Source organism: Plodia interpunctella, chromosome 4, assembly GCF_027563975.2.
Source record: "Plodia interpunctella isolate USDA-ARS_2022_Savannah chromosome 4, ilPloInte3.2, whole genome shotgun sequence".
NCBI classification, from domain to species: Eukaryota; Metazoa; Arthropoda; class Insecta; order Lepidoptera; family Pyralidae; genus Plodia; species Plodia interpunctella.
In genome coordinates this window covers 8,376,023-8,403,218 of record NC_071297.1, presented here as the reverse complement: position 1 = coordinate 8,403,218, position 27,196 = coordinate 8,376,023, and the positions used below count along the sequence as shown (strand labels likewise).

At 34.3% G+C, this 27,196-nt stretch overlaps 4 protein-coding genes across 6 annotated transcripts in view; 2 read left to right on the top strand and 2 right to left on the bottom strand.

Annotated features, from left to right (window-relative positions):
* Positions 1-5,693, top strand: part of ZnT63C (Zinc transporter 63C) — a 31,850-nt gene extending 26,157 nt beyond the window's left edge. Inside the window, exon 10 of the mRNA XM_053743560.1 lies at positions 381-5,693. Within this exon, the coding sequence (XP_053599535.1) occupies positions 381-423 (43 nt within the window). The 3' untranslated portion in view covers positions 424-5,693. The remainder of the gene's footprint in view (positions 1-380) is intronic.
* Positions 5,687-11,521, bottom strand: Ir76b (Ionotropic receptor 76b). The gene is made up of 10 exons (XM_053743555.1): positions 11,349-11,521; positions 10,694-10,779; positions 9,974-10,162; positions 9,492-9,655; positions 9,020-9,189; positions 7,782-7,975; positions 7,309-7,505; positions 6,869-6,964; positions 6,517-6,700; positions 5,687-6,288 (listed from the first exon to the last, which is right to left on the bottom strand). Exons 1-10 carry the CDS (start codon positions 11,428-11,430, stop codon positions 6,001-6,003), a joined length of 1,650 nt encoding a protein of 549 aa, XP_053599530.1. The 5' UTR covers positions 11,431-11,521; the 3' UTR covers positions 5,687-6,000.
* Positions 11,522-12,843: 1,322 nt separating this feature from the next.
* On the bottom strand, positions 12,844-22,935 carry LOC128669086 (glutamate receptor ionotropic, delta-2-like). Of its 3 annotated transcripts, XM_053743552.2 has the most exons (9): positions 19,433-20,067; positions 18,141-18,256; positions 17,269-17,463; positions 16,234-16,397; positions 15,636-15,805; positions 14,636-14,829; positions 14,144-14,436; positions 13,662-13,845; positions 12,844-13,347 (listed from the first exon to the last, which is right to left on the bottom strand). In XM_053743552.2, exons 1-9 carry the CDS (start codon positions 19,437-19,439, stop codon positions 13,018-13,020), a joined length of 1,653 nt encoding a protein of 550 aa, XP_053599527.1. In that variant the 5' UTR covers positions 19,440-20,067; the 3' UTR covers positions 12,844-13,017. The 3 variants fall into 3 exon arrangements, with proteins under 3 accessions (XP_053599527.1, XP_053599528.1, XP_053599529.1); XM_053743554.1 differs by lacking the exon at positions 12,844-13,347 and having other exon boundaries at positions 13,689-13,826; XM_053743553.2 differs by lacking the exons at positions 17,269-17,463; positions 18,141-18,256; positions 19,433-20,067 and adding an exon at positions 22,815-22,935 and having other exon boundaries at positions 12,846-13,347.
* On the top strand, positions 20,950-26,985 carry Rrp45. Its single transcript, XM_053743566.1, has 7 exons — positions 20,950-21,146; positions 21,229-21,323; positions 21,573-21,795; positions 22,117-22,337; positions 24,221-24,472; positions 25,783-25,958; positions 26,844-26,985. Exons 1-7 carry the CDS (start codon positions 21,081-21,083, stop codon positions 26,933-26,935), a joined length of 1,125 nt encoding a protein of 374 aa, XP_053599541.1. The 5' UTR covers positions 20,950-21,080; the 3' UTR covers positions 26,936-26,985.
* Positions 26,986-27,196: the final 211 nt, after the last annotated feature.

Here is a 27,196-nt window from a genome sequence, read left to right as displayed (position 1 = left end):
TAAAACATTCACATAGGTTATTTATGTACTACACTGTTTATATTTAACAAGATACCTAATATCAAGGCATATGGTAGGGATTAAAATTTAAACCTATTCCAACTAAACGAAAACTGTGATTTATTATATAGCGTAAATGACTATACTTGTAAAATTATAACTGATCATTAGTTGAGATTCTCCATAAAACGTTAATGTATCAATCATCTGAAAATTCCCGCATAGTTGAGATTACTAATATGACGGTGATAAAAAAATTATGACGATATTTTATTTGCTTTCAAGCAACATGCTGCAAGCTGCTTTCAATCGGGCATTGAGGCCTATGTCCAGCAGTGGACTTCTTGTGGATGAGATGATGATGATGATGATTGTTTTAGTTCCCTGCTCCCCACCCCCATGGTGGAAGGCGAGACGGTGTGACGGCCGGCCGGCGCGGTTGCCTACTAACCTGATACTTTCTACACATTAGCTGTGAAATCTATACTAATTGGCTACTTGACAGTTTTATAAAATGTTTTGTTATTTCCCACCACAATTGATTTAATTTAGAAAAATTCATAGTGTTATTTCAAAAAATTTTTTTCCTAATGAAAGTTTTCTCGCAAAACACACTACATCACGTGACAATGTCGTCATCCATCACACAATATATTGCCCGCGGAGCTTCACCATAGGCAATAGAGCGAGTTACAACCAATCATGATTTAGTAAGTACGTCGTACCCTACTAATTCCATGGAACCAATAATGAAAAAGTGAAATATTGACAACCTAGGTGATTTCACCACAGAGTGTCCAATGTCTGAGCTAAGAGTTTACAAATTTGTTTGTGTTTTGACGTCACGTCATGTACTGTCATTGCATTGCCCCGTGTGTTTTGACTTCCTGTAAAGTAAGAGTAAAAATTTTCAATTTAAAAAATATATACATCTATATGTTTAAATTGCATATTTATTAATTAACTTTATGTTTCCAATACTTTTCATACTTTATTATGATATTAGTCAAGTAGCCAATTTGAAGTCGGAGCCCAAAAGAGGCTCTCAAAGTATAGCAACCAAAGAAATCATGCGTAAAACATTATAATGTAAGTCCGTTATATCAAGCGTATTGCTCAGCGTAATATTATTCAATTCTTTTTGCTCTGATTCGATGGTTATCGATTTATCGCTAATATAGAAAATATTGTTCGATTAAATATGATTTTGAAATATGTGTTCTTTTGCGGATATAAGTTTTTTTACATCTTCAGTTCTTTTATGTTATCATACTCTGTGATTCACATTTTACTTTCAGAGTCTAATTTGGATCTGACTTATCCATTTAATCGAAATACACTTGCAATATTTTGAGACAATATATTTAATAATACCAACCAATTTACATTTTTCCATTTTATTAACAGATTTTCAAATATTTCATTAAAAATTAAATTTACATTTGGCTTTCGCAAAAAATACTTTTATGTTTAAAAATGTTTCGGTAATAACTTTTTTAATTTATCTCATTAATTATTCGTTGTATTTAGAAATTAGTTCTTGAAGTTGGGCGTACAAAGATGGCGACACCCAGGTACCTATATAGAAAGGTGCATTAAATATATAAGAATATGTGAATTTTGGACTTTTAAGCATAAGTTTAAAAATAATTTCACAACTAATATGTAGTTATAAGTTATTGTAATACCAAAATCAAGTTGTTAACAGTTTTGCTTTAAGAGACTTTAACACAATGTTTATCGATCTATGTGCCTTATATACTGCAGTCTATAAGGCACACAGTTTTGATAAATTCTTTATTAATGTCACTTAGTGGGATATAAGTATATTGCAGTGTTAGTTGCCGAGGCAAAGTTTTGAGACTTGGCGCATATATCAGCACAGAAGATAAAATAAACCTACTAATATTATGAATGTTGACGTCTGATTGGTCGTTCTTGTACGTCAACAGATACAGGGTTTCCAATTACTATGCCCTTTTTTTGGTATGGCTATCTCCACAGTAAAAATAAAGAGAGTCGGAGAGTGGCATTTAGGTTACTTTTTGACGTGGCCACGGACAACGGCTAGTAAAAAATAAACGATTCATCAAAGTAAAATATGGATCGTTGAAAATTTAACAGTCATTTTTTTATAGTCTCCAAATATTAAAGTCAAGATGTGTTGATACGTGTGTACGGTCTATGGGTTGCAAAATTGTAAAATGTAATTTACTAGTTCATTAATTACCTATCGATGTTTAAATCATTATATAGAAGTAAATTTCTAGGTGCTGTGATAATACATAAATTTGATATCTTAATGGAGAAACAAATTCGATTCAAATATGATTAATTACTGACGTTTTTCGGCAGCTAGCATTTTCAACCTGCGTAATATTTTACATAGACTAAATCCTCGATTTCTCAATTTGCACATTTTTTTACACATTTATTAATATATTATGTATTCAAACTAAAACTCCGATTCGAACCGATGGACCAACTTGTATAATTATGTAATATTGGTCAGTATTCGCTAGGATTCAAATATATCCCAAGTACAATAGCTATTATTCAATTGATTTTTATCTTTTTCTCGTTAATAAGTAAGTCAATGGCATTAATTTAACACAAGGTAAATGTTTATATAAACAAATATTTTGTGAATCCAGGTCGATGACCTTAAGATTAGCCACGTGGATGTCGCAAAGCATATATCATATCTTATCTGATTGATAATTATGTTAAGCACGTTAAGTCCTTCTCTGTATGTAATATATTTATACTAGAACACACTTGATAGTATTTCCAGACCTTAATCCCTTAGAGATATTCATTTGCATAAAATTATGGCAAAAATAAAAAAGTTATGAATTTTATAATTTTTTAACAATTACAATTATTTTCAATTTTCTCTACAAAAATCGTGTATCAGTGTAATTATAACTCATTTTTTAAGTTGTTTTACCAGAAATTATAACGTTTTATGCTATCTTAGAGCATGGCGTATCCTGTTTTGTATATAACATAATTATGTAAGGGTACAATTTTTTGATACTATTATCATATAATGAATTTCATTCTCCTCCAAACTCTAATGGAAAACAAACGAAACAAGGGTTTATGTTAGAATGTTTAGATATTTTTTGTTACTCATGCATAATATATTCCTACATTAAAACTTTAACGTCGCATGCTGCCAATTTATATTGATACGTTCACAAATTATATGTGAGGTCTTCAGTGAGTTATTTCGTGATAACACGATTTTATTTTCCTGCTTCATTTCATAAATATCAAATTAGGAGTTTTAAAAATTAATTCAATATAATACGAATTAACTTGGCTCGTTAATACATTACTGCTTAAATACTTTTATATATGCTCGGACAGATCTTGTTCTTAATATTGGATAATTAGCGCATCCACGCAATGTGTTCATAAAAAAAAAACAGTCAATACCTCGGCATAAAATAGCAATAAATAAATAAATAGATATTTCGTAACTATCCAAATATGTGCATTTTTAGAAACTGTTGAGGATAAATATTTAAAATTAGTTTCTCATAAATATCTATAGTGAACTGTTTCTTATACTTAAAAATGTGATCATATTTCGTAGATTAAGTAGAGAGACGCCATTATGGTCTAGCATTTTTATAGTGTACGTTTGATAGGCGAAATGCGGGTTCAGGCTGCAATAAATTAGATAGACAATCATGATTTAGCTGAATATTAGTTATTACACTTTACTGTTGAACTATTATTTTCCACACGCCAGTTTCAGTAATCCTTGGTTCAATTTTCAAGTATAGGTTTTTTAGGCTCTGCACAAGAACATTTAAAATAGAAAAATCATTGTACTAATTTATATTTATAATATTTTATTCTTGTTTCGTATAAAATATAGAATTATTATTGTGCATTTTACAGTTTAATGAAATTATTAGTGGATCAATTATGTTTTGTTGGCGACTGTACAATGTTGGAATGTTATCGCTAAATTTTATATAATGTAATAAAATTTACAATTTAATCTGCCTATTATTCTAATGGCGTTTTAATTGACCTGGGGACCTACCATGAAACATAACACGTAGCAGGTCATTGCGTCCACACGTACTCTGTTTTTTTTACGATATGAGAAAAAGAGAGCAGCTGGACGTCAGTAACGAACTACGTGTTTGTATGTGTCGTGGTAGGCCTCAGACTCGCAACACGATGGTGAAAATTGTGGCTTACTAGCAGTTAAATACGCTTCTGCAGAAGTAGAATTGTTATATATTACACTAACATGCAATTACACATACGTTGATATTAAAAAATAACAAAGCCTTATGCGTTTAATTCTATTTATATAATTTAAGCAGACAAGGGATTCTTAAATGAAAAATTAACATAATTATCCTAATATATATGGCTGAAGTGGCTTCCTATGAAAAACGAGCTTCTCATTTATGCAAAATAGATTAAATGTAACGTGTTTCTTTCTCGATATAGTTTATCTTATTTCTTTTTAAATCCATTTATACTTATAACAGTTTCATCTATTACTTTTTTATTATCTAATAATTGTATTGCCCATAATAATTTCAGTACTTAAACGTCCATACGATAAAAAATACTTTTATCATAATCCCAAATTATTGAATATATATGACTTTAAAAGCGTGTAAATTCTTAGTTACGGTTGATTGATTACATTAAACAACCCGCATTGGACTCGTGTATACTAAATTTAAGTTAAATAATTTGTAACATTATTTATTTTTTAATATATATATTAATTGTGCAGAATGTTGTCAAGGCGTTACGGATAACGTTTAGTATAGACAATGTCACTGGTCAATAAAAATGGCGCTTTCAGCAGTAATTTTCGCTAGCAATTCAAGATGGGGACCTAAATATTCTATTTAATTTAGATATTGTAGTAGTAAATAGTAATATGAAATAAAGTTTATTTTTTTGGAAAACCAGCACTAGAGGATATTATAATAATATATTTTAATTTGAACTAGACTAGTATGAGCTAAATTCAATAGTTTTTTAAATTTCTTTAAATTTATTTGCCACGTGACCACAATGTTTTCACGTTACAAAAGTCGCCATCTTGATTATATTTGTCAAAATGGCCACAGCTAGCAAAAAAAGAGCCGAACATGGCCAGAATGTAACTATACTGTATTTATATGTACAAAGTGTAGATTGTACATTGTGTATAAGCACAGCCTTAAGTGATCGTTCGGGCCGGTCAGACATCTTTACATTATCAATTGAAACTTTGTAATTAAAACTTTATTGTTTTTTACGTGTGGATTACTAGGCACGTGGTTCCTTCTTGTTACATTATTTGGTAGGTGGCTAGATATTTTATTTAATACTCAACAAATCATAAGCATTAGCCTATATTTTTTGTGTATTACTTATATTCAAATATCAACATAAGCTACGTTTACTATTAAGTATACCAAAAATAATTAAATTACAGGTATTAATAGCAAGAGGAATCACTGTGTCCTATCGTAACTGTTCACTATGATGTAATAAATCATATTTGGTAAAATATACAAATTGTCTATGACGGGCCCTTATAGTTTCTATTTATAAATAATTAAGTTTTATTGTTTGGGAGACGATGTTGAGACGTGATTTTGATGTTAGAGGAATTGTGGAAATGTATTTTCACAGTTAATAAAAATATGTATTTGAAAGATCGTTTTATTTCGTAACATCACATAATATATATAATGTTCTGCTCCTCAGTGCTAATTAGTGAATCAAATCAACACTTAAATCTAATGTGGCATTTACTGATTCAATCACCTAAACAAAAACTACATAACATCACACTCGTCTAGGTGAAGTCCTACAAAAATAGTACCTTTTAAGTAGTTAAAATAGTTATTTGTAATTAATATTACAGAAATAAAATTTGATCTAAATCTTTATAACATTAAATTTATGTGAAGGTATTTTTTACTATAAAAGTTATTCGTTTTAATCGCGCCTTTTTTTTTGTTATTTCTCCAAATTATACAAAAACGCAGACGGTGTCCTAACAGGAACTAATCTAGACCCTCCATTAAATTCTACTACCAAATACTCTCTACCATTAACAACCTTTAGTTGTCTACCTTCTAGAAGCTTCGGTTTAGATTTTCCAAAGATGGCGTCGTACGGCGGAGGTTTGCTATCGTAGTAGTAGTGCACCGTGGAACTCTTGTTGAATTTGGTCTTCTTCCTTTTCTCTTTGGTTTTGTCCGCTGGTTTTCGGAATTTAATTCGGACGTACCGCTTTACCACAACCTGGAATGATAGCCAATGAGGTAAACCAAATTTTCTCTTTGTCATTTCTTTGTAACGGACTCGCTGAAGACCTACATCGTGTTACTGTCGAGGTATTGAGGCTTTAGATTTTAGCACAAGCTATTTAAAATCTTGGTGGTTGTTTCTTGCGACATTTGCGTAAATTTTAAACTCAATCGGGATTTGGGAAACATGTCTTTAATTTCATAAATGAAAATAGAGACCTACCTCTCCAATGAAGATGGCGCTGGCCGCACACAGACCGACGATCATGATCATGTATGTCATTATGAGGTCGCTGTTCCTGAGCTGACGGTCCTTGGACTGCAAGTCTAACGGGCAGATCTTGGTGGACGGCAGGTCCCGGCTCTTGAGGAAGTTCACCAGACCCGCTTGGTTGATAAACCAGAGTCTGTATGTAAGAATTTTATGTTTAAAATATTGGCTGACTATATGACCATGTAACCGACCCGACCATATCAAAATATAAATATAATCATCAAAAAAATAAAAACACGAAATATCTTTACAGAGTGTGTGTGAAGTGCACATCAACACAGTAAAAATATTTTTGACTTACATTGAATCGAATAAGGGCTTCAGTTTACTATTTCTAGGGTATATAAATCCTCTCCGTTTAGCCATGAATTTGTTAGGAGCTACTACATACGTACACCTGTGGACATATAAAAAACGTAATTTAAGTTTTACCTAACTTGCATAAGTTTACCTTGAGAATCAGAATTTGGATAAGTTTATACATTTGCTTATTATTTACGTTTTATTTAATAATTGGGGGCGCCAGTTAGAAAGCACCAAGAAAGGGTCATAATATTTCACAACAATGAGACAAAGTTGGGTAACGAGCGGGAACGATCGCATTACACAAAGTTCTATGAGACCCTTGGTTGCGGATTATCTGGCAACCCTACATACATACGTTCGCTTTATTTATCATTGCTGCGGAATAAAAAATACTTACTGATTTTATATAATCTATAATTTTGTTTTCGTTCGTACCTGTCAGCTTCAGCGACTCCCTCACGGGCCTTCTGAAGATAATCCGCGTACATGGTGTGTTCTATCGCGTCGCGTTCCTTCACCAGAACCGCTCCGTTCTTCACCATGGGTAGGTACTCCGAATGGTTCTGAAAGGAACGGAACTCCGCGCGCCCGTTTTTCACCATCGCGTTTAGGTAGTAGAGGTTTTCATTTGGCTGTGGAGATAAGGATATAGAATATAATTGAAAAAACAGAAGCTCTTATTTGAAGGGCTCTTTCAGCTCACAAGATTTAAAATCATAGCTTGAAACATTATTTCTTGGGATCAAATAAGCAGGTGGATGATTTGCATACGTGACCACTTCTATATCGGAGCCAACCTCTTGCGTCCTTTCCTTATGTTCACATACTTATTTAGATATAGCATCTCTCATAGATATGACGAACTATTTCAGAGACAGAACTGATTAACTATTGCACGATAAACTTACAGCTGCAACAATATACTGCACCGCACTGCCCTCTGCTGCCACCCAGCGGTAGTTTTTCTTATACAGATCCTTCGGATACTCGATGTCAAGGGTGAACTTGGACAGAGTCAGGAAGGCAGTCAGGTTCGCGGTGTAGAATGCTGATAGTAGAATTATGAACAGCCACCAAGTTGTGAACAGCACTCGGGTGGTATCTAATTAAAATAAATGTGAAAAGTTTGAGGGCCAATTTCACTCGATCATGAATTTTTAGGTAGGTATGTGTCAAAATCAATGAAATAATAATAAATCAATGTGTTGTAATCATACGGAGTACCTACTAATTCCATGGTTGTAATCGTCTGTCAATAAATGTCGCGTTGAACACACCGAAAGTAGTTTATGCTTACCGATATCGTATTTTAATTAATTTGTTATAAGGTGTTCTTATCGACATCACATACGATGTATATGTATGACTAATTCCATGGTGTATGCATTTACTATGTCACAATCGACGCGCGACGTCGTCAGCTACTATTGCTTTGCCTACAAATTATATTTTATCTACATTTTCACACTGGTCTTGTGAATCAAATTAGGAAGATGTATGGTAAGAGATATATCTATATTTTAAAAAATGCTGCTGCATTAATTTACTTTCATTTAAAAAAAAAACATTTCTGTACGCGTAAATCATACATGAAAATATGAATCATAGACATAATACTGTAATAAAAAATATATCAAAAAGGCAACCGTGTCGATGATGGATGACAGCCATTAAACTGATGGGTGACAAGCTGATACCATCTAAGGTGACCACTAATGTACGTGATATCCACCGCTAGTCTAGTTTGATAAAACACCACGGTAAATGACAAGTTGATGGCAACGTTTTGTATACCTTGGAATTATTAACTAAGTCGTACTTAACTTTATTACGTATTATTCCAAAACATGGACTAATAGACAAAGTAATGTCAAATATCGTTAATGTATTTGCTTAAATATTTGTGTGTAGGAAGAAATGAAGTTTTTCATTTCCTTAATTTCTGGCGGTAATAAAGACGAGATTGTGGTAAATCATTAAACACTAAATATCATGCCGGCTATCGCCGAACCTGGATTTTAATTGCGGTAAATAAAAGCTCTCATACACAATACGCAATCTCCTTGCATTCACGTTGCCATTTGTGTGAGTTCGGCGATATTAGGCCTAAGAGTGTGTACCTTGAGAGAAAAAGAAAGAGACTTACTAGCCTCCGGCGCCAAATTAGTCCCCTGCTTGATGAAGGCTCCATACACGAACCAGAAACTGGGGGACAGCTTGATGGGCTGCTCATCCTCTGGCATGATTTTGGAACGAAGCCTTGTCAAAAGAGTGATGCAAGGGCCGTACGCTAGTACTGCTACCAGGATTAAGTACCTGATAAAGAATTTAATAAAAAGTGTGTCGTGTGGTTCCGCCCCAGAATATGACCACTCCATTCCATTATCTTTCCAGGAGGAGGGAGGGAGGTTACGGATTGGTCCTATTCTTGTACGAGGTATCTAAGCCACGTAAGCCTTGAATAACATATCCAAGGTTGACTGGGCTTCCTGGTACAATAGCCCAAAGATAAAAGAGATTGAGATAGACAAAAAAAATATAGCCATGAAAATGTTTACCAGGGAAAACGTAAAAATTTGAAACGAATTCATTCATTCAAAAACTTAAATACCACATACCAAACGTGGCTAGTGAATGGTGCTAGCAGTCCGGAGCCGGCGGCAGACTCTTTGGGCCTCTTCAGCATCATTATCCACACCCCTTCGTCCAGGTCTGTCGAGAAGTCCACCTTCCTCTGGTATTGCCAGACCTTGGGCACGAATGCTGCGGCCATGTCGACATTCTGTGAAAATTGTACCTATACTTTTTATACTACCAAATAGGCATGAGACCCACCTGATAGAAAGTGGCCTATGGACGCCTGCAAAACCCAGAGGTGTCACACGCGCGTAGCCGATTTTGTAGTGTTTTGTCATAGTACACTGCTTCTCTCACCCTTCAAATTTCAACATCAGTGTAAATGAGGTTTAAATTGACATTTAACTATCGTGTTCAGTAATTTTACTACCTTTACACATTTTATTTTTTACCCAGTCAAATAGCCAATTAAACTTGTGAGATACATTATTACAGATGCTACTTCTAAGACATCCCAACTTACACTGACATTAACCATCCCCACTAGAGATTCCTCGGGCATCTTGCCCCCCATTTCGAAGTTCTTCTCCGGAACAACGATTTCATACGTAAAGTTGAACTTTTCGCGCAAAATGTCCACGATAGTGAAAGCCACACCGCGACCCACGTGAGTTCCATTTTCTTGCCGCTCCACCCAGCTCATAGGAAAATTCTAAAATAAAATATATGGTTTTTAAAAACCTGCTTTGTGTCCCAATGCCGGGAAAAAGACTGGGAAAAACTGACTAATATAAATATCGCCATATTCCCGCCTGGATGTCGTTGCACCACTTCGTTCTTGGTCTGCCTCTCCTCCGCTGACCCGGTGGCGTCATTTTGCACATACGTGCAGAATGACGCCGTCATTATACAAAACGTTTATTACATTGCGTTTTGCGTTATTTTACAAAAAAAAACCTTTTTTAATACTTATCGACTTCGTAGCACTACTGCTACAATTCCGTAGCAGTCGTAGTCGTTTTGAGATCGTAGCGCTCTTTATTTCGTAGCATTATTGCTACGTAGCGTAGCAATAATGCATCTAGTATTTAATCTTTTGTTTTATGTAAATGTATTTTTTTTTGTCACTAAGGTAAGAACACGAAAGTTAGTAGGTACTATATCTTTTAAATAAATAAATAAACTATAATCCACATTAAATTGATAAATTTACTAGTTATGATTTATATTAAAAGTTACTTACATTAAATGTCGCAATCTTGAGATGTGCGCCGTTCACTTCTTTGGCTAAAGTATTGAGAACCGCCCGGGATTTTGAATGTGTTGTTTCTGTTAAATAGTTTTTTTTAAATCTTCTATTGGTAATTTGTAATATCGATTAATATCATAATTAATAATTATAAATAATTTTAGTATGTCATTGTTTGATGACTCAATTTTGCAATATCGATTTTAATGAATTTACGTTGACAACTATTTTTTTGTTAAATTAAATTACAATATAATATCAAACACTATTTCGTACTTATACGGATTTTGGTCATGTTCAAGAACATTGGTCACAAATTAGGTACTAGACCTAATTTGTGACCAATGTTCTTCCTGCCCTTCTAAGACATCCCAACACTGCCGGGCTAAAGTATGGGAAAAGTAAAAAATAAAGGCAGCAAGATTCATGATGCAATTTTGTATACACAAGATCCATAAAATTCTAGAATGAAGTTTGTTGCGCCATCTTCTTCACCAGCTCTTTGGAAGTCGACTGTAGATTTAACTTTATTTAAGTATTTTTTGTCAAAATAAGTATCTATTGTGCTATCTAAAATAAAGAATTTGAATATACCTTTTTCCTACTTTTATGATTACACTTTACTTATCTAAACATAGTTTTCCTTCACCTAGAGCAGGGTTATCGTAGATGGGTTCGCAGAAGGTGGCGTTGCAGACGGCGGATATGATGAGGTCCACCCCGGCTGCCATAGCATGGCGACGGTCACCCGCCGAACACCATTAGCCTTAGTTTAAGCGACGCTTCTACCCTCCGCCGTCGGGCACCAAATGCCGTGTAGGATGGCTTGTGTCGCGGACAGTAATCATGCAATGTTTGCGTGTCGGTGGAATTGTGTGGACATGACAGACACAGTATCGCGTCTTTATCCTTTACGAGCTAGACAGAGCCAACATTTGCAAAACTAGCTGTATGGTGGGCTTATTAGTGGTAGCTATTGAGATTAATAGGTTGCTAGCCCGGGTGAATTTTGGAGCATTTTGACCGCCGTCATTACCTTTCTTCATTACAAATCTTATAAATCAAATATTGATGAAATTTTTACACTACCCTCAACACTGATTATCCCAATTTCCAATTAATATTATAAATGCGAAAGTTTGTTTTGCATTATCTACTGGATCGATTGTTATGAAATTTGGTACACGGATAGAAAATAACCTGGAATAACACATAGGGGTTTTTTTTTATCGCGCAGTTATTCATAAATTAGTGTAGTTAAAAAGATACTTGTCTTTGTTGAAACAATTCACACGCCAGTATATCTTTATCCCGTATTTAATTATTTTTTACAATCTGTGCGGGAGTAGTGTACATTCTAAGTTTTAATTTCGCGCTCCCAGACCAGGTGGAAGATGTCTTCTTGATTTTTTATGTAACTTAGTAACTAAGCTTAGTATGCGGCTCATGTGATGGAAAGCTTAAACTGCATTCTTCTCATCGAGAATTTTCATTCCTAATGATGTCAGATTTGATTCCAGTCCCCTGAAGCTGTGTTTATTGGCACCTGACATGACTTTTACGACTACCGCCATCTAGTATATACAGTGAACTATTCAGTCAACCTGTGAGTAGGTTATAGAAAGAATCATAGGGAATTATATTCTCACAAGATAGATGGTCCTCATTTTGATTTATAAAATCCCACTAATATTATAAAGGCGAAAGTAAATTTGTTTGTTACCTCTTCAAGCTCCATCTATTCTTATTCTTCTCTATTCTTGAAATTTTGCATACATGTAAGTAGTTTGAAGTGTAGAGAAGGACACATTTCATCCCGGAAAAATAATTATTCCCATGGAAAATTTACGCGGCCGAAGCCGCGTGTAACAGCTAGTACTTACTAAAAACCAAAATAATTTACTCAAAACAATAACATTATTATTAGAGCATAGAGAATTGGGCATGTCTACTTGTTTCTTATAGCATTATGCACACGGACGTTCATATAACATAGTCAATATTCCGTTAATGGGGTGAAGGCATGGGGACGTAATGTCACCATAAATGTAACCACCGCATCAAAGGCTATGATAATCGCTACCTTCATTACGCGGAGTGGAATAACAATCATTCAATGTCTGGTAACATTACTAGCTGCGCCTCGCGACTATGGTTACGCGTTATTTTTGGGAAAATGTCATATTGATTAAACAACACAACCTCGAAAAATATTATTAGGTTTAAAGAATGTATTTCTCAAATTATAGTTATACAGATATTCACTAAGAGCTATATTTATTGCTCAGTCGTGCTCCGTTGCGACGCCGCAGCAAGTTTTAGCTCCGTTGTTGGTTTTGACACTGACGTGCGTTGACGTGCGTCGAAACTTTTCCCAGTTTGTATAGCAATGCTGATGTGGTCTTAAGCGGTATCAGCCGTATGCCTCCTTGAAAATCAACCACCAGGTACTCTCTGCCATTAACAACCTTCTTATGGACATCTTTAGTAGGTATCATTTTAGAAATATTTCCGAAGATTGTATCGTAAGACGGAGGGTTGTCAACGTCACTTTGAGAGTAGGCAGTTATTTTATTGCGTTTTGATCTGTTGTTATTTTTGATCTGATTATTCTTAGTGTTACGTGTAACGTGTTTATTTAAGATGATCTGAAAAATCAATGTCTAAGTTAATTGTCTACTTACATATTTCTCAATAGTCTAGTGATCTCACCTTGACTTAAACAAAAATTAATGATTGATTAGATTCTATCGATTATAAATATTAACAGGTACTTATTTAATTATATAGATGTATACGGGAAATCTTACCCAACAACAAAAATAAAGTAAAACATTCCTTGTGACCCTAACATTTTTCAAAAATGTGTAACTACATCGTGTTCAAAGATGGGTTTAGATTATAGAGCATAAAAGTGGAAGTCGAGCAAAAATACGTTTACGCCCGGCGTAAATACACTTACTTCTCCGATAAAGACCATGCAGGCAACACCCAATCCTCCTAAAGCAATCTGGTACGTCATCACCAGGTCTGTGATCTGAAGCTTACGCTCCTTCGTCTGCAGGTCCATGGGACAAACCTTCACGTTCGGAACATTTAACTTCTTTAGCTCTTCGACTATACCTGACTGGATAATCACTCCGATTCTACAATTTTATATAGGTAGGTAGGGCCCCAAATTAATCTTGAATCTTATGTACTAGATCCGACAGATACATTAAACAATTTTAATTTCAGAAAAAAATATTTTAAAATTGGTAGCTTATTTTTTTCTTATTCGATTTCTTTTTTAATTTCAGTTAAGAGAAATGGCAAAGAAGAATTAAGTATGTATTTAGAATATTTGGAAGAAATATAAATGTTGAAAAAGTGAACACCATACTAGACTTGTATAATATTGAGCTCACAAAACAGCTGTATTGTATCTATTAAATTCATACTTACACACTATCAAATAAAGTCTTCAAGATACTGTTCTTAGGGTAGATAAAACCACGCATATTCTTCGTGAAGGGTCTAGGAGCGACCACATAAGTGCACCTTTTCTTCTCAGGCACACCTTGCTTCGTCTTCTTCACATAATTTTGATAAAGGCCGTTTATAGCAGTAGTACTGGACTTAATTAAAACAACACCGCTGTCAACTTTTCTAAAGAAATCATTGATTTCAGTATAATGTTGGAATTGTCCCCGCCTTTTCTTGACCATTTGGTTGAGGTAGTGCATGTTTCCTGTCGGCTGTGGATTGACATTTTATATCAATATTTAGAAACCGAAGCGTAAAAAGTACTTTCAGATCCGTGATACTAACCTACCCTTACATACTTTAATATCCTTACATGTTCTAAAACCAAGTCCTCTGTCGCGTCTGTCTGTCACGCTAGAAGAAGAATGTAATAGTTGATAAAAAATGAGAGAATTAAAATACCAGGCTTACCTTTGTCACCGCGAACTCCACAAGGCCCCCGCTGGGTGCAATCCAGGGGTAATTCTTCTTCATCAAGTCGAGTGGACTATTGACCTCCAGGGTGAACTGTGAGAGCGTAAGGAACGCAGTCAGGTTCGCCATGTAGAACGCTGAGAGCAGCATCACGAACATCCACCAAGTCGTAAATAACACTCGAGTTGTGTCTGGAATTGTCATTTGGCTAAAATACTTCACGAAAAAAAGTTAATATTTCTATTTCTAATTCTCTTTTGCAGAAGTGTCCTGAAATATTGTTTTTTTTTTCTTTTTTTTTATATAAACATTTTTTTTCGTATGTAAGTATCTTGATAATTAGTTGGTTATCTCTACTTAAAACCAGATATGATATACTTTCAGCCATAGAATTATGTACATTATTGATTTTATTAGACCTTCAAAATGTATTACATTCCTATTATATATTTAGGTACAGGTAAGTTTATTTATTTAAAGTGTTTGTTGTGTTTGTGATTAATTTTTTTAAAGTTATACCCGTATTATTTTTTTCTAATCATGTCTAAATTATTCGTTATATTTTGGTGTCAATCATTTGTCTATAAAAATAAGAACAATAATTTAAACAGTAAAATGCATCAATAAGTGATTAAGTACTCGTATAGTATACTTATAATTTGTAAAAAATTATAGGAATAGGTTCCTTAATTATAGTCTAAGGCAGCGTGATTTATGTGTCTTTTATGCGTACGACTATTTTTCTTAGTCGAAAATAGTTTAAAGTAAAAAATTTAAATTGTATCATATATTTCCATCACATTGGTCATGATCATGACAATTAAATTACTATTGTATTTACATATCTTTTTAAAATTCCAATTTAGTAGTTACTAATAGTGTTTGACTCCAAAAAAATGTTGCTTTTCCATTCATTCATTCATTCATTCTCCGTAATTTATCATGTCACAACCTCAAATGCAATCGGAAACACAGAAGGATGAGAGCCTGAACTTACTAGCCTTGGGACGCAAGTTAGTGCCCTGCTTTAAGAGGGACCCGTACACGAACCAGACGCAGTGGAACAGAGAAAACGGTGGAATATCATCAGGCATCAGCTTAGCTCGGATATGAGTTAGAATGAAGACACACGGGCCGAAGATCACAACTGCAGCTATGATTAAAAACCTGGAAAATTAATAATATTTTAAAAGTAAGGTAACCATCAACAATTTTTTAGGTACAATTAAAGATGCCGACGACCTTGCGAAGTGAAAAAGTATATCGCTCTTTCTCATCTATAAAGTATTACTACTTAGAGTGATAGAGATATTTATTCAGGGACGGGAACACGCGTAAAACTCCTCTCGTGTTACAAGCAACATCACGATGTAATGACAACTTCTCATCTGGTAGACTATAGGTCGTCCAAATCAAAAGGCACCTTATGGCGGCTAGCATTTAGGTTTTTATTGCCGTTGTTCCAATACAAAACAACGGCAATAGTGGCGTAAGTACCGGGCGCCTAAAGCCCCTTTTGATTTGGACGACCACATATGCCTGTTTTCCTACTACTAAGTGTTACAAAAAATATAAAATTTTTCGTTCGTAGGTACCAAACAAAATCAGTGAAAGGAGCAAGCAGTCCTTCTCCTACGGCTGATTCGGTGGGCCTCTTCAGGATCATGACCCAGCTCTCCTCCTCTATGGGCACGGAGAAGGACACCAGTTGTTGAAATTCCAGAATGTTTGGGACAAACGCGGCTGCCATGTCGACTTTCTGTGTAAAATAAATAAGTTTAGGTTAGATGGCAATAAGTATTGCTAAATATTATATAACTAGCCGTTATCTCCGGGTCTTGAACTTTATTTATTTAAAAAATCATCATAATCGATCCAGCGATTTAGCTATGAAAAAATTAGCTATGAAAGCATGATAGACTTTCTTTTTTGTAATTATTATTATGGAAGCATAATAAACGACGTCGATGGCGTCACCTAAAATCTGGTATGATGTGTGAAACAAGCAACGAAAATATGTCTTGAATATAACAGGCAACGCGACTGCTAACCATACTGAATCAGCGTGTGTTAATAAGATCAAACGGGAACGGAAGGGGTTTTCACGTTCCAGATTCAAAGTTAATTAAGTATTGTTATACGTATATTCGAACATGAATATTCGACAAAACTGACAAAAAAGCTAATTTACATCACATAATTTTACTTATTATTAGCTGTAGCTAATAATAAGTAAAAATATGTGATGCGCGGTGTACCGCGCCGCCGCCGCCGCGCCGATGCGCACGCTACTACAAATGCTACGATATGCTCTCGTAGCGCCTACGACTGCTACATAAAGCTGCATACCATAGCTCACAACGAGTTCTTCAAGTAATAACTATGCATTACACTCTACATTGAAATATCACCTATTTGGATTATAAAATATTAGGATTACATCACTTAACGATGTCAAAAATTTAATTAAAACTAAGTCTAGTTCCCAACATCACTAACATTAGACGACCTTATTCATAGACGGACTAAGTCGCATTTCGCTAATATGAGAACACTGGCTCTCATATATGAATTCCACAAAAGACCAAAAAAGTTTTATGATAATGGAATCATTATTTGTTTCCTTTTACCCCTGTAGTAACTAGTCCTATCAGCGAATCATCGGGTTTTGGACCGCCCATAATATTATTCTTCTTCGCCAGAACAATCTCGTATGTGAAGTTGAATTTCTGCCGCAATATTTCCATGATGAAGAAAGCCACGCCTCTTCCGATGAGTTTTTGTTTGTTATGAGGATCAGGAGTCGCGGAGTTCATAGGCTTGTTCTAAAAATATGAAAATGTTAAAATATAGGTTACTAGCAGCGCCCCGGGGTTTCGCGCTCGTGAGAATTGTGAAATAAAATGTATCCTATGTGTTATTCCACGTTATATTCTACCCGTGTACCAAATTTCCTAAAAATTAGTCCAGTAGATTTTGCGTGAAAGAATAACAAAAAGCACACATACATCCTCAAAAACTTTCGCATTTACCATATTACTATTACATCCCAATAGGTACCTACCTATTGCAATAACTTATTATGTGAAATTCTTTAGTGCCTCACTAATAAGGCACAAAATAATTTCATAAACCAATCCTTACATACGTATTTATAGAACAAAGTCCTCTGACGCGTCTGTCTATTCGCGATAAACTCGAAAACTATTGCGCGGATTTTCATGCGGTTTTCACTAATAGATAGTGTCATTCCTAGGGAATATACAATTTATGGTTTTACCCGAGCCGAACAGCCTAGAGAGACTAGAGGTAGGTTCCAAATTTAGATTTTTTATTAAACCACTCCGTAGTCCAGACAACTTGGGGAACCATTAGCAGGCAGATATGAGAGTCACAAAACTAGGAAAATAATTTATGGTAATATTTACAGTGTAGGTACACGGTACATAGGCCATATTGAAAGTGGGAATTTGTTACTAGCCTATAACCATTACCCACTTACCATGTAAGTGGCGATCTTCAAATGTTTTCCGTTTATTTCTTTAGCCAACATATGAATAGATTTGTGGTTATTTATGTTGCTTATGGTTAAAATCGATGGCGGCATCGGCGATACATCTGCAGGTAATTAGAATGATGAAAAAGTATGAAGGTTTCTGAAGCTGAAGCGGTGGGGGTAAAGCCTGTGAACCAAAATGTTCCAAGTTCGAATCCTACTCATATGACGGGCTCGTTTGTAGTATACCAATCTAACTCATGTATGATTTTTTTTTCTTTTCTTCCTTTTATAAATACGGTAATAGGATACACATGTGCCGGTGTATTTAAATAACAATATATAAATAAATAAATGGCCGTTTTCATGAACTCACTTGGTAAAGGAAAGCATCGTGAGGATACGTGCATTCTAATTGATGATTTATATTTATAAGTACCTACTAGCCACGCCTCGGGTTTAGCTCCCGTGGGAATTTCAGGATAAAAGTACCCTTTGTGTTATTCCGGGTTATATTCTAACCGTGTGCCAAATTTTTGATAACAATCCGTCCAGCATATTTTGCGTGAAAGTTAACAAACACACACAGAAGTACTTACATCCTCACAAAATTTCGAATTCATAATATTTCTGCGTGAAACTGAGATGGCAATGGCATTACCTAATAATATACTTATCCCAGGTAGTCTTTGTAAGATTATATCTACTTACATAATTATATAATAAGTATATTTTCGTATGACGCATACGTTAATTTAAGCTGCAGCATACGCACCCACCTTGGCATATAGCAATCGGTTCTGGAATATTATTCACCGCACTACATAAAGTAATATTACATAGTGTCGATATTATAAGATTAATCCCGTTAGCCATTATCGGCTGGAGTTTCTACTAAATTTCAATTTATTTGATTGAAGAAATGTTAACGTCTTCGACAAAAGTGGGTGGCCGACTGTGACGGAAAATTCCTTCCTTTCGTCACATTTGTCCAAGATATGCAATTATGTTTCAGTTTAAATTTAAATGCGACATTAAGGACATATTACGGACCTACCTCAGTGATATTAATCATTTTATTTACGAGCCAAAATTTTCTGGTTCTTGGTGATCAAAGCTGATCCACTTTAGATGCCCAGGCTGGTGGAAGATCTCTCTCTCTCTCTCTCTCTCTCCGTATCTCCTCTTCGCATGTTTCGACTCAGCGTAAAAAATATACCTTACCTACTTGACGTCAAGCCTAGTTAGGAATAATGTTGCATCCATGTTGTAGCCTATAATTTGCCAAGAGTACCTACCGTACATACGCGTACTTTAGGCGGCTCGTACGACATACACGGGACTACATGATATTGTAGAAAATTTACTGATTGACTACACGGTGATTCCTGCACGATGAGTGTCTTGGAGTAAGAAGTATAAAAAGAAAATAAAGTATATCAAGTTTCTGGGGCCTCGCTTCATTGCCTCATTATTAAGGTATATTTAATTTATTTGTCTATGGAGCATGTCCATATGTCATCCTAATATCGATATTCAAAAATTATTATTCCAGAATTTAGGATTGCTTTTAAAAAGAACGATATCAATCACTTAATGACAGGTAAATTGAAAAAGTCGATAATGAGCTGATCGTAGAGTTTGTTGGTTAAATGCTACCTACCAATTAAAAGTAGGTAATAGTAGCACAGCAGCAAGGTAATAGTAGTAAAAGTAGGTGTGTAAGGTTCGGTGGGTTCGGTTTACCCACGGTTTACCTAATAGGGAGTATTACTGCACATTTATCGCGCCAGAGTAGAGCACTGTATGTTAGGTACATAAAAGCTTTGTCGCCTTTTGCTACGTCGATTAAAACGTTTATTTTAGAGCACTTTATTAATCCTTTCATTATGTAAGCATTCGTTTGTGAAAATATACAACAATGTAGCATATTCGGTTGCCAATATATTGGGAAAAATCGTTTTCCATAAGATAAAAAACTTCGAAAGCTATAGGATACGCCTCACGCTGTAAAATTTCGAGACAGTAAACGGTCGAAAAGAAGCTGGAAACACTTCACACGTTACACCACAGACTTATTAAAATATGGACTTCATACAGGTAAGATCTTCAGTCAAAATCAAGTTTATATAAGTTTAGACCACAGTTGACCAAATAATGCATAAGAACTTAACCTAAAATAGTGTTATTATTTTCAGGATAATCCACTAAATCCTTCCTTTTTCCTTTAAACTCGCACCACGATTGCGTAGAAGGTATTTTTGGTCGTAAATCTGCAACAATATTTCAATATTGTATTGGCGCTTTTTGCCACCATTGGCAATGTTTGTGTACCTTAGTTGTACCAGTAGCGCCATCTGCGCGGAGCTTTGCGTAATATTACCATTAAAGTGCTGTGGTACCTAAGTACCTACCTATACATATATTTTACATGTAACTTTCTACTAACCACAGCTACAAAAATATTATGTTTTTACATACTACTTAGGCACTCACGAAGTACTTACTAAATCCATGCGTTTTTAAATCTGCTACCAAATATGTAATAGGTTTCCAAGAAGATCATTAGTCGTTTGTATGTTTTATTTTAAAATAATGACTTTACAAATTTACTATAATCATAGCATATAAATGACAATATCAGGAACAATCAATAACAATTGATTATTCCTGATATGGCCACGGGCCTTTCTTCATGGAATGGTATCTAGGTACAATAGGGTAGGACATGGCTACTTTTCAAAAAGCAAGCAATATAACTTCCCATGCAAAATCAAGCCAAGAACAGTCACAAAAAAAAAACTGTCAACAAAACCGTCACGTCAGTGATAATATTATAACCTAAAAAGTAACCTACATGTTTGTTTGTTGTTGATAATTGATAAATTAAATTTTAAAAAATTCATGAATTATATTCTTGAACAACAATCTTATCAATAAATAACAATGAGGGAAGTGTTTTTATCAACATGTGAAAAGAATTTCATACAAAAAATCGTATCTGAAGGACATGTAAGATTTTATTAATCACAATCGTTTCGAAATTATTTCATTAAAATAACCAATACGAATTTGTACTTATTATTGTTTTCAGCGTTTAGATGGCCGAAACTATAATGAAAATAGACAGTTGGAGATAACCTTCGGTTCAGAATACGGCAGTTGCATTGTATCATTAGGCGAAACAAAGTAAGTTTGTTTGAACTGTTTTATTTATATGTGGTGTAGATAAAACTGTATTAAATTTTTCGCGAATATTTCCTCTATGTAAGTGCTATATAATACAATATATAAGTCCTCTATGTAACTAACAACAAACAAAAGATAAAGTTGTTTCCAAATTTCAGGTAGAATTCGGTTTCAGTTTTATTTCGGTTTCAGGTAAAATCTATTATTAGTTTAACTAAATGATCTTATGATCATTCATTCTATTTTCAGGATTTTAGCTCAAGTAACATGTGAGGTCACTCAACCAAAACAAATTAGGCCAAATGAGGGCATTTTATCCATAAATGTTGAGATAAGTCCTATGGCAGCGCCACAGTTCGAGGCAAACCGTCAAACTGACCTCACAGTCTATTTAAACAGATTATTGGAAAAGTGTTACAAGGACTCCAAATGTATTGATTTGGAATCATTGTGTATAGTAGTTGAAGAAAAGGTAATTATTGATGTTCATGTTTGGAGTAATTAACAGACGTGTATTGTTCCTATTAAGTATAATTACTTAATTTATGATCATTTCCCTGCATATATTAAAACAATAGAGATGCACATATTTTTTATTACTCCAGTTAAATCTTCATCACTAAATAAACAGAAGTAAGATTTAATTTTTCAAATAATTGCAAAGATATTTCTACCTTATACCAAATTAGATAGTCTCCAAATCCATTTGCATATTTTGTGTGTGTTTTGTGTAAGAAGATAAAGAATGACAAAGGTACATCTTCACATTACATTAGTATGATATGATTTCTAGGTGTGGTCACTGAGAGTGGATGTCAAAGTGCTGAACCACGCTGGTAATGTAATAGAATGTGCAAGCATAGCCACGCTGACATCATTAGCTCATTTCAAGAGGCCCGACATCACTAGAAGTGGAGACAGTGTAATAATTCACACAATAGCAGAGAAAGACCCAATACCCACTGTGCTGTATCATTATCCAGTGTGCTTGACATTTGCTATATTCGGAAATGAGTAAGTATTTTTTGTATGTTTATAATAAATTTACTCCCTCCAAACTGAATGAGAAACCACATGAGTTTGTATACCAATTTGATTCATACTTGTGATAGAACTTGCTTCCAGTGGAGGAAAATATTGTTAGATTCAAATTCAAAACTCAAATAATTTATTCAGAAATTAGACCTTCACAGGCACTTTTTCTCGTCAATTTTTATATTTATAGTTATTTCTCACAAACTACAAACTACTGGCATTTCGGAACGACCACTGCTGAGAAGAAATGCCAAAAGAAACTCATTTGAACAGTGTTGGTCCCTATCATGCCAGATCGGCTTACCATTATTGTTTCTTACAATGTTTTTTTTTTCTAATAAGATATAAAAGTACATAATGTACGTAGTCAAAAGGTATATAAAAACAGGTTATGATTGTGATCCAAGTGCTGATTATAATATATATATATATCGATGTGAAACACAATTACCTTACATGAAAATATATGAGAAACAAGATGACCAGTTCCCTCTGGCAGCACCCGTTCACGAGTTGGGCCCACGACGCCACTACCAGATTGACCATTTGAGTGAGCATGACACACTCGATTCCCATGACTTCATAATTACAAATCTTATTCGTCAAAATAGAAGTATAATTCAGACACTTGAATCACGTACATGTTTTACAAATAAAATTTAAATGTCACAATTTATCAATTATTATAACAAAGATAAAAATTATGAATAAAATAATAAAAAAACAGCAAAATAAAAATTGGATCATGTCTGGTGTGGCAAAGTTGTCGGGAGGATCCATGCGTTTTTATCAGTCAAATAGGCGTTAATTGTTTATCCATTAAATTTTTCTTAACATAAGTTTTAAATGTTTTCATTGGCAGATTAATAGCCTCTGCAGGGAGTTTATTGAATAATTTTACACTTTGACCTACGAAAGACCGCCGAACCTTTTTAAACCTGAATCTGTTCATACAAAGTTTGTGCTTGTTTTGAGTGTTTACACTATTTAGTTCGTTTAATTTTTTATATAAATGTAAATTTGATTTGACAAAAATAACCACATCAACGATATACTGAGATACAACAGTGAGGATGTTAATTGATTTGAAGAGTTCTTGAAGAGATTCTCGAGGTTTTAATCCATAAATAAAACGAATAGCTCTTTTCTGTAATACAAATTTTTTTCCTATCTCAGCTGCATTACCCCAAACTAATAGTCCGTAGGACATAATGCTATGAAAGTAGCTGAAATACACAAGTCTAGCTGTATCTATGTTCGTACACTGTCTGATCCTTCTCACTGCAAAAGCTGCCGTACTAAGTTTTTTGGCCGTGATTTCAATATGTTTATTCCACTTTAATTTTAAATTAGGAAACGTGAAGGAACACATCCTGTACACTGAAGTTCACTAGTGTGTGATGGTGGTATTCTTATATGTGCTATGAGTTCATATGGTAGTTTTAATAGACCACTACTTCCTTGCAGTGAAGGAAATCATTGTAAGGAAACCTAGTTGATTATTGTCAGCAAGTGTAGTGAAATGGACAAGGCTATTCCATAAATGTTACCCAGGTAGTCTTGTGTGGCCACATCCCTCAGCAATGAGGAATATGACTATGAAAATCATATAAATTATATATCTAAAACTGCCTTTTGAATCACTATCTATTAAAACCTGCATAAAAAATTGTTGAGTACTTTTAAATATCTATGCATATATAGGGACAGACAGACAGTGGTAAGCAACTTTGTTTTACACTATGTAATGATAATGAAGAAGACATCACAAATTATTTTTACAGACCCTTATAAAGCAATCCACACATCTCACTTTATATTGCAATACTGAACTTGTTCACAGCAAATAATATATTTTCCAGCACTCTCATATCAGATCCTAGTTTCATCGAGGAGTCTGTCTGTACAAGCAGTACAGAGGAGGGAATCTGCACTGGAGGGGGGCTGCTAGCAGTTGGCATGAACCAGTACAAGGAGTTATGCCTGTTGAACCTCACTGGAGCGGCATTGTATAACTCCAAGATAGTACATAGAGCTATACAACATGCAGCAGACAGATGCAAAGATGTTGTGGACTTAGTGAAGAATGTGATCAATATGGATGCTACTAGAAGGTGTAAACATTGTATCTACTTAATTATCTAATTCTACTACCTTTATAATATTTAGGAAACATAAAATTCCACACAAATCTCATTTAAACTTTTGTAGTATATATTGAAGATTTTTTTGCTTCAATAAACAGCTTGATTGATCGCTTAATATTGCATTTGGAGCTGTGATGACCCGATGCCAGAGGTCAGCATAAAAATTAACTTTAAAACCAGCCACCTTTCTGACCCCAACCTTCCTTGGGAATGCTATTGTTGTCTATTTGTCTCTTACGTAAGACATCCACGGGAAAATATAGAGTATTCCTATTCTAGGGGCGGAACCACATGCCTAATTCTTATGGGATTTTAAATATACCAAATAAATAAATAGAGCAAACAAATAAATAATTATGTTAAGACATTACATTTACATAATACCTATTTATTAATTACTTGCTGATGCCCGCGACATTCGCCTGGCCGAACAATTTTTGGTAAAGAGTCAAAATATTAGAGAAATTTAACTATACAGACAAAGCGTAACGATACCTATACAGAAGATGCTCATTTACGACTGAAATATATTTCCTATAGCTTAGCTGGACCATTATGATTCTTCTTCAGGTGTTCCAGATCTTCGATTTTTATACATCAACAGGAAATGCTCATCATGCTGAACAACTTTTGTTATAGCGTCATTTCTATATTTCCTATAGTTTAGCTGTACCATCATGGGATCTAGAACACCTGATGTAGACATCAGGTGTTCCAAATCTTAGATTTTTATATCTCAACAGAAAATGCTCATCAGGTTGAACAACTTTTGTTAAGGCGTAATTTCTATATTTCCTATAGTTTAGCAATTCCAGTTTTCAAAATCATTTATTAATAGCTATATAACAAAAAAGTTTCATTCAAATCTGTCCAGTAGTTCCGAAGATTAGCGTGTACAAACAGACATACAGATTTTTTTTCTACTGTTTTATTATATGTATTGATTATAACTATTGGCGGTAAATATTTGAAAACAAGAACTGGGTCTGGATACATTTTTGATAAGATAAAATGGCCGCAAATACCCTATTGTTCTATTGTTGTGGTCAATCGTGTTTTATCTTGGCATACGTTTAATTTATTTTTACATTTCAGTTCACGTGAAAATGTATTCTTTATTTAAACAGAGATTTACCATTGTTAGGAATTCAACTATTTGCAAATTTAAACAACTCAAACATCAATTCACGTATTATAACCAATCATCCATACTAGAAAAATAATGTTTGCTCTGACAAGTCGTTCAATGTACTATAGAAAATTGAATTATTTTCCAGGCAAAAACGCGAGAAAATAAACTTCTGTGAGATAATAACGACAGACCACATGCTTTCACTGAGATTCAACATTCGCCTCAAGAGCTACAGCGCTGATGTTGTGAAGGATGATAATGAGGATGAAAAAATGGAGGAAGACTTTGAAGAAGAAAAACCAGAGCCGAGCAAATACGACGGTAATGTTTATTTTAATTTGAAAAATTATTTGTTTGAAATAACTTTATAGTTTATAAAAACACAAAGAACAAAAACAAAGGCATCGGGGACTTATCCCATCTTCCAGTCAATTTGTAGGAAAAGACGATAGTTTCAAAACACAAGGAGCAAACGAAGCAATACAACATAAGAAAGGAAGTTAGAACAAATTAAAAAAATAATACTTTGAAATTATTACAGTGGACAATCTTGTCTTTCACTTCCCATTTTCGTGGGTGCATTTCGACGCTACAAAGCTCGCGGTCAGCATAAAAATAACAACCTTGAGATTTCGAAGCTTCCATTGTGATTTTACAACCGCCGGCTACCTATCTGTCCTTCCTTGGGAATGTTAAATTTAATTATACAATGTAGTCACAGATTACTAAGCCAAAACATTGGCCACCAAAATCCGCACAGACTTTGATTACATTGTGTAATTTGTGGATAGCGCTGTTGGTTTCACTTCTAGAAATACTATGTTATTAACTGCTTAGTTTATTTTAAGTTTATGAGTGTAATCGTTTGCTGACCCAAATAAATAAAATAATGGAAAACAATAATACTTTCCTTTACTTGTTTAGTATAGCATAATTTATAGGATATATTTTTTTTAGTTTTTGTTCATCTATTACTATTATTATTAAGAGGTAAGCATTTGTGAGTTTGTGACTTTGTATGTTTGAGGCGGGTAATCTGGGAAACTACCGAACCGATTTCAATTCTTTCACCATTAGAAAGGTACATTATCAAAATTCCCACGGAAGCGAAGTCCCGGGCAGCAACATCTAGTAACATTGATAAAAATATAGTGTGCGCCTTTACAACCCGTTAAATTTAATTTGTTATTTTCGTTTACATTTCAGTCGTGGCGTCATTACCTCAAACTGCAGAGATAATCACCAAAAAGGGAGCTTCAACATGGATAGAGGTGTCATCAGAATCAGAGGAAGATTGAAATACTTATATTTGTTACATAAAATGTAATAAATTTACACTTTACAATTTTTTCATGTTATATTCTTAACAGTATTTAAATTAGACATTGCATTTCCCTCAGAATTAATTACATTGCAAAAAGCCATCAACTTGTCTAGTCAGTTTGGGAAAGTTTCCCATATTTTGAAATATGTGTGTGTGGTGTGGGTGATTTTCTTTTTAATTATTCATTATACTCGTATGTTTACATAACATTTAAGAAAAAAATGGTAAAAACTTC